At 40.3% G+C, this 12,372-nt stretch overlaps 1 protein-coding gene across 1 annotated transcript in view; it reads right to left on the bottom strand.

Annotated features, from left to right (window-relative positions):
* Window positions 1–2,099: 2,099 nt before the first annotated feature.
* Window positions 2,100–12,372, bottom strand: part of nlk2 (nemo-like kinase, type 2) — a 184,396-nt gene continuing 174,123 nt past the window's right edge. The window contains exon 12 of the mRNA XM_043718279.1: window positions 2,100–3,859. Within this exon, the coding sequence (XP_043574214.1) occupies window positions 3,805–3,859 (55 nt within the window). The 3' untranslated portion in view covers window positions 2,100–3,804. The remainder of the gene's footprint in view (window positions 3,860–12,372) is intronic.

Below are 12,372 nucleotides of genomic sequence, written 5' to 3'. Positions count from 1 at the left end.
TTCTTTCCAACTTGACCATGGTGGACAGTTATCCTAAATTAATAGGTCCCATTTGCCAACATTTGGCCCACATCCCTCAAAACCTTGTTACTCTATATCCATCCAGATGCCATTAAATGTTACAGTTGTACCAGTCTACAACAATTTCTCTGGCAGCTCATTCTGGACACGACTGAAAAAGTTGCCCCTGACGTCCCTTTTAAATCCTTACCCTCTAAATGTAAACCGATGTTTTCTAAATTTTGACTTCCTCACCAGCCGGAAAACACCGTGACGAGTCAACCTATCCATGTCCCTCATGATCTAATAAATAGCAACGATTTGACTTTATCATACTTGTCAGGAGGGAAATGTGTGGAGATTATTTGTCGAAGGTTTGAAGTAGAAAGTCTGATGTACAGATGTTTAGAAATGCATCTTGGAGAAGTTTTTAATAAGTCATTACAGTCTAGTAGCCGTTGTAGAAGTCTGTTGTGAAAGCTGCAGAAGGATTTCAGGGCACGAGAACGAAGCATTATTTCCAATGTATGGTGGCTCAGTTCAACCGCACTTGGACGACAGTATGAGGAATTACAATCCTCAATTTAGGAAAGATACTAATGCCATATGAGGAATATGACTGATGTTAGGGGTAGGTTCTTCACTCAGTGAGTCGTTAGTTCATGGAATGCCCTGCGAGTAACAGTGGTGGACTCTCCCTCTTTATGGGCATTTAAGAGGGCATTGGATAGGTATATGGAGGATAGTGGGTTAGTGTAGTTTAGGTGGGCTTGGATCGGCGCAACATCGAGGGCCCAAGGGCCTGTACTGCGCTGTATTCTTCTATGTTCTATGTTCTATGTTCTTTGTTATCCTCTGTTTGCTTTTGTATCCCTCTCAATCTTCTGATTTCCCACTGTTCTTAGCCATTTTATAGGATCTCTCTTTTTCTTTAATACATTTCTTGACTTCCTTTGTCAGCCAAGGTTGTCTAGTCCCTCCCCTGTTAATCTTTCTTTTCTTGGGAATGAACCTCTGTACAGTGTCCTCAATTATACCTACAAACTCCTGCCATTTTTGCTCTACTGTCTTCCCGGTTAGCCTCTGCTTCCAGTCTATTTTAGTCAGTTCCTCTCTCATGCCCTCATAATTACCTTTATTCAACTGTAACACCATTACATCCAATTTTGCCTTCTCCCTTTCAAACTCCAGACTGAACTCTACCATATTATGGTCGCTACTTCCTAAGGGTTCCCTTACTTTAAGATCTTTTATAGAGTCTGGTTCATTGCAAAGCACTAGGATGGGATACCTGCTTAGCACATAAGCATTGTACTAAAGGGTCTGTTTCCGTGCTGTATGACTTCATGCAGTCACTACATCCCCGCCACCCTAGCCTGAAGGTGAGATAAGCAGATGCCTTCTTAATTATTTTGTCACTGCAACAAATTGAGTGGTGAGTCTATGAGGTGCTTGGTCTGCTCAAAACATTCCAGACTACTGGTATTTCTCAATGCAGACACTGGGACGAGAGAGGTGAATAGCACAATGCTTTTGAAAGAAAAACTCTAATTCAGGGAATTATGAAGGCTTTCTATTCAGGAAAGGACACAAAATGTGGAATTAAGTAAAGCAAGAAAGTAATATCCTTATAAAAACACTGTAGATGCTGGAAATCAAACACACAAATTATTTGAAATCTCAAGAGGTCTAGCAGCATCTGTGGAAAGAAATCAGTGTTAATGTTTCAGGTACAGTGACCCTTCTTCAGTATAGAGAAAGTGAGGGCTGCAGATGCTGGAGATCAGAGCTGAAAATGTGTTGCTGGAAAATGTGTTGCCCTCCTGAAGAAGGGCTTATGCCCGAAACGTCGATTCTCCTGTTCCTTGGATGCTGCCTGACCTGCTGCGCTTTTCCAGCAACACATTTTCAGCCCTCTTCAGTATGGCCTTCTTCATACAATAATATCTTTATGTTCTTTTCTACATTACAAAATAATAACACAACCAAACTCAAAAGAAATGTTGTCAATAGCTAGATACAGAAACCACAAATTGAGAAAGAACATGAGAGAATATGACTAAATATTAAAATGACAAACCGACTAAGTACCACATTGATTTTCTTTTAAATGTCACATTTAATGAATTTCCACCACTGTACTTCAAATCTACATTGTACAAAGTGACCGGCAAATGTGTCACATAGGACGATGAACCTCAGGTGAAGTCTTGAAACTGGTTTCTCAGCAGGCTCTTAGGACTTTTCTTGCTCTGTTTCCTGAAAACAGAGATCTTCAAATACAAGCCTTTAAAACTTAATTTATTATTAAAGCTCTGGAGGCTTAAAAACTTTTTCTTTACAATTCATAAACCTCTTAATTGTTCTTAATTGTTCCTAATTGTAAATAGATGCAATTTCCAGCATGACGAGTCTTTGCCACAGCAAGCTGTTACTTCATTTAAGTTAAAAATTTTAAAAGGAATAAAATATTAGGGATCTAACTGAAATCTGTGCACACCTTTGCTCTGGGTCACTCGCAGCAAGAGTCCAATGCTAAATACAGATATGAACTACAGTTATTTAACAGTCAAGTAATGATGACCGAGCCTGGGGTCATATTCTCAGCTTTGAACACAATTGTGTATTTAAGACAATCCATAAAGGTTCCTTCGTACATGTGAAAAATCTTTTTTCTTAAATATAAAAGCTGGAAGGGACATTCAAGTTTTAAATCCCCACGCTGAATTGTTTTTAAAAAAACGTGGAGGTAAACAAACCAAGTTGTATACTCCTGGAGGTAGAGCCTTCAATTTCTGTTCATATATACATATACACAGAATAGTTCAGTGTTCCAGTAGATAAGGATTTGTCAGAAAGGATATTAAAACTGCACTACTGTGACGTTTCAGATCAACACTTCCACACAGTTCTGCCTAAAGACACAAGACACAATTAACATAATCGCCTATGTGCTGCTTTTTTTCCTGTTACACTGTCCAGTGCAGAAAATAACTTTCACGGAATATTTCACAGACCTAAAATGTGCAAGCTAATTCCTCTATACAGTAATGTCAAGACTTTTAAAATCTACCCAACACTGGACCTATATACACAAGTAATGTGGGATGATGCATGCTTGAGGTTTGACTGCAGAAATAAAACAAAATGTTTTTAAAAATTGGTTAAATATAATTAAGGGACTGGGGAAACATAAGTTACTTCTGCTAGTGATAAATTCACACTCACTCCATCTCTTCCTAATCACAAAGTTATACAAACAACAGCAAACCACTGTCACAGCTCTGAAGAGAAGCTATAGAATTGATCTGTCAGGTGACATGCCCATTTCATTAAACAGCCTTATCAACCGATATGACATCATGATTGGTCGGCAGAAACTCTGTATTCTTAGCCAGTCTCAGTTCAAAGTGTCTTCAGGAATGGATGAGCGTTGATTCCTTAGAGATCCTGTACATGCCTGTTCCATGTCCCACTTAAAGCCAAGACACCCAGCTCATTTTAGTGCAGCTTTTGTTTTTCCAAAGCCCAAAAAGTGAAGGCTGCACACAGTTCCATAAATACATACAAACTGTGCAGCTCTTGCTAAAGCTGCTTTATTTCAAAGCACAACCACCAATTTAATCCCTAAAAAATACAAGTCCAGCATATTCCTAAAAGTATATTCTTTACAATTCAGTGGTTTTTTAAAACTTTTTAGAAATTTTTATAAGTAAAATTACACACTTGTCCCGACATAAATGTACTGCAAATTTTAGATTCTAGTGAGAACCTAAAATGTTTGTCATCAGTAGTTTCTTCCACTTACTCCCATACCAGTGGAGATGGGGGCATCTCAGAGGGCTGAGCAACTGTGGAGCTGTTGAAAGGACAAATGAAAAAAAATCGAAATAAACGTTCAGGGTTTACAGTGAAAATACAGTGGCATGTACATTAAAAACTTATACACATTCATTTCATATTGCTCATTTCCAACTAGGCAGTAAAAAAAAAAGAGTAGTTACCAACTGAGTCTGAGGTCACCTTGGGATTTAGGAAGGTATGAAGTAATCAGTGCCAGTACAATGGATGAGAACGGGACGACACGATGGCACAGTGGTTAGCACTGCTGCCACACAGCGCCGGAGACCCGGGTTCAATTCCCGCCTCAGGCGACTGACGACTGACTGTGGAGTTTGCACGTTCTCCCCATGTCTGCGTGGGTTTCCTCCGGGTACTCCGGTTTCCTCCCACAGTCCAAAAGATGTGCAGGTCAGGTGAATTGGCCATGCTAAATTGCCCGTAGTGTTAGGTAAGGGGTAAATATAGGGGTATGGGTGGGTTGCGCTTCGGTGGGTCGGTGTGGACTTGTTGGGCCGAAGGGCCTGTTTCCACACTGTAATGTAATCTAAAAAAAATTAAAAAAAAAAAGAACACTGGTCTAGTCAGGTAGGGTGGAGGGTATCATTATGGTCAAAAATAGATGACCAAATGGTGGCTGGAGGCAAGGTAGTGCAAGGCAGTAGCAGCTTGTGGAAAATGTCACACCATAGACCAACAGACTATGGATATACCCATCTCACTAATTTTTAAATTAAAGTGTTACAACACACTACATATGGATATTATAAATTACATATAAATTGCTAATTTGTTTGAAGAAAGGTCTTAACCAAAAAGTTTGAAAACTATTGATATACAGCTTTCTTGTAAAATTTTAATATTGATTAAAATTATTATTTTAATTTATTATTATTATTATTATTTATTATTTAATTATTTACATTCAGTGGTTAAGAAAATTAACCAAGGACAGTTTATTACATGGTAAGTAGCTAACAGATAAGTCAATACCAAACCAATTCAAAACACTACACCTTACTTGAGTAATTAAAATCAAAATTTGAAAATCCATCATCAAAAGTGATGTACTGCAAATATCTTTAATATATTGAATGGAAACATAAATAGTATCAATGTTATGATTGCATTATTTTGCTAAAAATTGAGAAAATAATCAAATTTGGGATGCAATGGAGGCATTTGTCCAAAATATTGCTAAACCCTAAAACTGGAAAAATGACAGACTAGACTTTTAGTCTACCCTTCAACCATGCAGATTTAAAAAAGTAAATTATTCATCCTTTATTGTTAACTAGAACTGCAATATCTTTTGTATACTACTAAAGGTCGAATATTTCATTTTCGATGCAACATTGGCTCTCAACTTTAAAATATTTGATGTCAAATGTAGACTTCAAAATTAATAATTTCTTATCAAATGCAAGGCTAGAAATTTTCTTACAACTCTTTGATGCTGAACACTAAACAGCAGAGTTAGACGTGTTGAACCATGTCTTTGTAGGGAACTCAGCTATGGCTGTTTGGCAAGTGAATAATTAGCCTTAATTCTGTGGGTTGGAAAGGGATTTCACTCATGGTCACAATTCACAGATCCCACTGGAAATGTGCCTTTGTGAAGACAGGGTGAGAGTAACATGTCAGAGTACAAGTCGGATGTCATCTACAATCAAAAAGCAAATCAATATTCATACTCAGGTATAAATAATAGTCACTACCAAAGACATCAGACAATATGTGGAATTGAAGAAGGAGAAAGTTAAAAATACAATTTCCTTCTTCCAGGAGTGAAATTCTGCAAATCAACAGAAGCAGAGGTCAAGGAGGCACTGATAAATTAAATTGCATTTATTTCAATGCAAGAGGCTTAATAGGGAAGGCAGATGAATTCAGGGCATGGGTTAGGAACATGGGACTGGGATATCATAGCAATTACAGAAACATGGCTCAGGGACGGACAGAACTGGCAGCTTAATGTTCCAGGATACAAATGCAATAAGGAGAGAAAGGGAGGCAAGAGGGGAGGGGGAGTGGCGTTTTTGATAAGGGATAGCATTACAGTTGAACAGCTGAATGCTCCCAGAAATACATCCAGGGAAGTTATTTGGGCAAAACTGAGAAATAAGAAAGGGATGATCACCTTATTGGGATTGTATGAGAAACCCCTCAATAGTCAGCAGGAAATGGAGAAACAAATTTGTAAGGAGATTTCAGTTATCTGTAAGAATAATAGGGTCATTATGGTAGGGATTTTAACTTTCCAAACATTGACTGGGACTGCCATAGTGTTAAAGGTTTAGATGGAGAGGAATTTGTTAAGTGCGTATAAGAAACATTTTCTGAGTCAGTATGTGGATGTACCTAATAGAGAAGATGCAAAACTTGATCTACTCTTGGGAAATAAGGCAGGACAGGTGACTGAGATGTCAGTGGAGGAAGCACCTTGGGGCCAGTGACCATAATTCTATTAGATTTAGAATAGTGATAGAAAAGGATATACCAGATCTAAAAGTTGAAGTTCTAAATTAAAGAATGGCCAATTTTGACAGTATTAGGCAAGAACTTTCAAAAGCTGATACGGGGCAGATATTCACAGGTAAAGTGACGGCTGGAAAATGGGAAGCCTTCAGAAATGAGGTAAGGAGAGAGTCCAGAGAAAGTATATTCCTGGTTAGGGTAAAAGGAAAGGCTGGTAGGTATAGGGAATGCTGGATGACTAAAGACATTGAGGGTTTGGTTAAGAAAAAGAAGGAAGCACGTCAGGTATAGACAGGAGAGATGGAGTGAATCCTTAGAAGAGTATAAAGTCAGTAGGAGTATTCTTAAGAGGGAAATCAGGAGAGCAAAAAGGGGACATGAGATAACTCTATTTGCCAAAGCTAAGGAGAATCCAAAGGTTTTTAAAATACATCAAGGGCAAAAGGGTAACGATACTAAACGAGTATTTTGCATCAGTGTTTACTGTGGAAAAGGACATGGAAGATATAGAATGTGGGGAAATAGATGGTAACATCTTGAAAAAATGCCCATATTACAGAGGAGAAAGTGCTGGATGTCTTGAAACGCATAAAGGTGGATAAATCCTCAGGGTCTGATCAGGGGTATCTTAGAACTCTGTGGGAAACGATTGTTGGGCCCCTTGCTGTGATATTGGTATCATCGATAGTCACAGGTGAGGTGCCACAAGACTGGAGGGTAGCTAACATGGTGCCACTTTTTAAGAAAGGTGGTAAGGACAAGCCAGGGAACAGACCAGTGAGTCTGACGTCAGTGGTGGCGGGCAAGTTGTTGCGGAGGGAATCTGGAGGAGAGAATTTACATGCATTTGGAAAGGCAAGGACTGACTAGGGATAGTCAACATGGCTTTGGGATGTGGGAAATCATGTCTCACAAACTTGATTGAGTTTTTTGAAGTAACAAAGAGGACTGAAGAGGGCAGAGCGGTGGACGTGATCCATATGGACTCAGCAAGGCGTTCGACTAGCTTCCCCATGGGAGACTGGTTAGCAAGGTTAGATCACATGGAATACTGGGAGAATTAGCCATTTGGATACAGAACTGGCTCAAAGGGTGGCGGTGGAGAGTTGTTTTTCAGACTGGAGGCCTATGACCAGTGGAGTGCCACAGTGATCGGTGCTGGGCCCTCCACTTTATCATCATCATTTATATAAATGATTTGGATATGAACATAGGAGATACAGTTAGTAAGTTTGCAGATGACACCAAAATTGGAGGTCTAGTGGACAGCGAAGAAGTTACCTCAGATTACAATGGGATCTTGATCAGATGGACCAATGGGGTGAGAAGTGACAGATGGGGTTTAATTTAGATAAATGTGAGGTGCTGCACTTTGGGAAAGCAAATCTTAGCAAGACTTATACACTTAATGGTAAGGTCCTAGGGAGTGTTGCTGAACAAAGAGACATTGGGAGTGCAGGTTCATAGCTCCTTGAAAGTGAAGTCACAGGCAGATAGGATATAGTGAAGGCTCCGTTTGGTATGCTTTCCTTTATTAGTCAGTGCATTGAGTACAGGCGTTGGGAGGTCATGTTGCGGTTGCACAGGATGTTGGTTAGGCCACTGTTGGAATATTGCGTGCACTTCTGGCTTCCTTCCTATCGGAAGGATGTTGTGAAACTTGAAAGGGTTCAGAAAAAAGACTTACAAGGATGTTGCCAGGGTTGGAGGATTTGAGCTATAGGGAGAGGCTGAATAGGCTGGGGCTGTTTTCCCTGGAGCGTTGGAGGCGGAGAGGTGACCTTATAGAAGTTTATAAAATCATGAGGAGCATGAATAGCATAAACCGTCATTCCCCTGGGGTTGGTGAGCCCAGAACTAGAGGGGATAGGTTTAGGGTGAGAAGGGAAAATAGAAGCGAGACCTAAGGAGCAACTTTTTCCACACAGAGGGTGTTGTGCATCTGGAATGAGCTGCCAGAGGAAGTGGTGGAGGCTGGTACAATTGCAACATTTAAAAGGCATCTGGATGGGTATATGAATAGGAAGGGTTGTATTGGCCAAGTGCTGGAAAATGGGACTAGATTAGGTTGGGATATCTAGTCGGCATGGATGCGTTGGACTGATGGGTCTGTTTCCATGCTGTACATCTCTATGACTCACTGAACCCATATTTTGAACATTTATTGCCTAAAGTTATTGGTGCATATGCTTCAATACATCTTCTGTTTTGCGCTGTCAGTACCTGCCCTTGCAATCACCCCAACAAAAATAAGTTGGTAAAAAATTGACTGCTGATATTCACACCTTCTATACAATTTATCCAAATCTTTGATAATTGAAAACAGAAACAAACTAAATGATTGTTTTCCAGCACAAATCTTTAGGTATTAGATTTGGGATACAAGATTAATCCAAGCAAATATGAAGTCTGTCTACAGTTAGCAAGACTGAGAATACTTGCCATCATGTGTGGTTCTATCACTGTGCTGAATGAGATATTTCTAACAGATCTAGCAACTTAATGCTTGGGCATCTGTGAAGTGCAGTGGGTCATTAGTAGTAGCAGAATTATACTCCAACATAATCTGCACATCATACTTCAGCATATTCCCCCCATTCTACCATTACCATCAGGCCCAAGGTTTATCTCTGGTTTAACGCAAAGGGCAGGAGGGCATAGTGGCATTTCAGGAGCAGCACCAGGTATACCTAAAAATAAGGTGTCAACTTGGTGGAGCTACAAAATAGGATTAGCCATGTGCCAAACAGCAAGTGATAAACATTTGAAGTAGAACTAAGCAATTCCACTACAGATGGATGAGAACTAAGCTCTTCAATGCTGCCACCATCTAACTATGAACAGTGACGGAAAATTAAACAAAAGGAAGAGGCTTTATAAAATATCCCTCTCCAAAACATAAGGCTGAAGCATTTGCATTCACCTTCAGCCAGTGTTGAGTGGACGATTCATCCCGGTATCCTCTTGCGCCCCAGCATCACAAATGCTAGGCTTCAGCGAATTCTATTCACTCCACATGATATTAAGAAACAGACAGAAGAACTGAATGCTGTAAAAGGTTAGGTATGCTGATAACATTCGAGGCTTGAGCTCTAGAGTTTTTTGCACCCGTAGCCAAGCTTTTCCATTCCAGTTACAACACTGATATCTATCCAATAACGTGGACACACTCTCAGATATGTCCTGTACACAAAGAACAGGACAAATCCAACCTGGCAAATGAGCACCCAATTAACCTACTTTCAAATCATCAGTTAAGCGAAAGAAGGTGTAATCAACAATACTATCAAGAAGCACTTGCTTAGCAAAAATTTCATGGAAGCTGAGTTTGGGGATTTGCTTGGGCCTCTCAGCTCCTGAGTTTTAGCTTTAGTTCAAACATAGACAAAAGAGTTAATTACAGAGGTGATGTGAGTGCCCTTAAAATTGAGACCATATTTGATGAAGTGTAGCATCAAGGAGACCCAGCAAAATTGGGTCAACAGGAATTTGGGGAAATCTGTCTGCTGGTTGGAGTCAGACTGGACAAAGGAAGCTGGTTTTGATTGCTCGGGGTCTGTCATCTCAGCTCCAGGTCACCTCTGCAGGGATTCCTCATTGTTGTGTTCGATGATTTTTTTTTATCTTATAGGTCAGAAGTGGCAATGTTCGCAGATGACAGCAGAATAGTTAGCACTGTTTACAGTTTCTCAGATCCTGAAGCAGTCTATGTCCAAACGTAGCAAGGTCCGGATAACATCCAGGGTTGGGCTGACAAGTGGCAAGTAACATTTGAACCACAAGTTGTCCTGACAGGAAAGAATCTAATCACCACCCCATGACATTACCATCACTGAATCCTCCACTATGAATATCCTGGAATTTACCATTGACTAGAAACTGAACTGGACTAGCAATGTAAGTACTGTGGTTACAAGAGGAAGTCAGAGACTAGGACTCCAGTAGCAAGTAATTCACCTCCTGACTCCCAAAAGCCTGTCCACCATCTACAAGACATAAATTGGCTGTGGTGGAATAGTGCCCACTTGCCTAGATGAGCGCAGCACCAACATTCAAGTTTGCCAGCCTCCTTAATTGGCACATCATAACTCCTTCCACTACTGATGTTCAGTAGCAGCATTGTGTATCATTACAAGATGCACTACAGAAATTCATTAAGACTCCTTTGACATCTTTGTTCAAACTCATAACTAGCACCATCTAGAAGGACGAAGACAACTGATAGATGGGAACACCAACACTTGCAAATTCACCTCTCAGCCACTATCTTGACTTGCAATTACATTACTCTTCATTCAGTGCCACTGGGTTAACACCACAGATATCCCTCCGTAATGGCACGGTGGGTTCAACTACAGCAAATGAACAGCAGCAGTTCAAGGCGGCAGCTCACCACCTTCTCAAAGACAACTAGCAACAAGCAATAAATACTAACCTAGCCAGGACATCCACATTCCATGAATCATTTTTAAAAAAGATTTATAGACAACCTTTCTAAAGGACTATTTTTTCAAATTAAAATTAAATAATTTGTGGTGATTTTAATTTGATGTGTACAAGTTTTAGGATAAAGTACACAAGCTTTTGTTTTAAAAAAATAAATCATTAGTTCCTCAATTAATTCACTTAATCTAGGTAAACAAAACTGTTATTTCTCAGGACCTAATAGACAATAGACAATAGGTGCAGGAGTAGGCCATTCAGCCCTTCAAGCCTGCACCGCCATTCAATATGATCATGGCTGATCATCCTTAATCAGTATCCTGTTCCTGCCTTATCTCCATAACCCTCGATTCCACTATTTTTGAGAGCTCTATCCAACTCTTTCTTAAATGAATCCAGAGAGTGGGCCTCACTGCCCTCTGGGGCAGAGCATTCCACACAGCCACCACTCTCTGGGTGAAGAAGTTTCTCCTCATCTCTGTCCTAAACGGTCTACCCCGTATTTTTAAGCTGTGTCCTCTGGTTCGGCACTCACCCATCAGTGGAAATATGTTTCCTACTGCCAGAGTGTCCAATCCTTTCATAATCTTATACGTCTCAATCAGATCCCCTCTCAATCTTCGAAACTCAAGGGTATACAAGCCCAGTCGCTTCAATCTTCCAGTGTAAGGTAATCCTGCCATCCAGGAATTGACCTCGTGAACCTACTCTGCACTCCCTCAATAGCCAGAATGTCTTTTCTCAAATTTGGAGACCAGAACTGCACACAGTACTCCAGGTGTGGTCTCACCAGGGCCCTGTACAGCTGCAGAAGCACCTCTTTGCTTCTATACTCAATTCCTCTTGTTATGAAGGCCAGCATGCTATTAGCCTACTTCACTACCTGCTGTACCTGCATGCTGGCCTTCATTGACTGGTGTACAAGAACACCCAGATCTCTCTGTACTGCCCCTTTACATAAATTGATTCCATTGAGGTAGTAGTCTGCCTTCCTGTTCTTGCTACCAAAGTGGATAACCATACATTTATCCACATAAAACTGCATCTGCAATGCATCTGCCCACTCACTTAACTTGTCCAGGTCACCCTGTAATCTCCTAACATCCTCATCACATTTCACCCTGCCACCCAGCTTTGTATCATCAGCAAATTTGCTAATATTATTGCTGATACCGTCTTCTATATCATTAACATATATTGTAAAAAGCAGCGGTCCCAGCACGGATCCCTGCGGTACCCCACTGGTATCTGCCATTCTGAAATGGAGCCATTTATCACTACCCTTTGTTTCCTATCAGCCAACCAATTTTCAATCCAAGTTAGTACTTTGCCCCAATACCATGCACCCTAATTTTACTCACTAACCTCCTCTGTGCGACTTTATCAAATGCTTTCTGAAAGTCCAGGTACACTACATCTACTGGATCTCCCTCATCCATCTTCAGAGTTACATCCTCAAAAAATTCAAGAAGATTAGTCAAGCATGATTTCCCCTTCATAAATCAATGCTGACTCTGTCCTATCCTGTTACTACTATCCAGATGTGCCGTAATTTCATCCTTTATAATAGACTCCAGCATCTTTCCCACCACTGAAGTCAGACTAACTGGT

Source organism: Chiloscyllium plagiosum, chromosome 28, assembly GCF_004010195.1.
Source record: "Chiloscyllium plagiosum isolate BGI_BamShark_2017 chromosome 28, ASM401019v2, whole genome shotgun sequence".
In the NCBI taxonomy this organism is placed as follows: domain Eukaryota; kingdom Metazoa; phylum Chordata; class Chondrichthyes; order Orectolobiformes; family Hemiscylliidae; genus Chiloscyllium; species Chiloscyllium plagiosum.
Note: the sequence above shows the minus strand (reverse complement) of the source record. Positions and strands in the feature narration are given on the sequence as shown.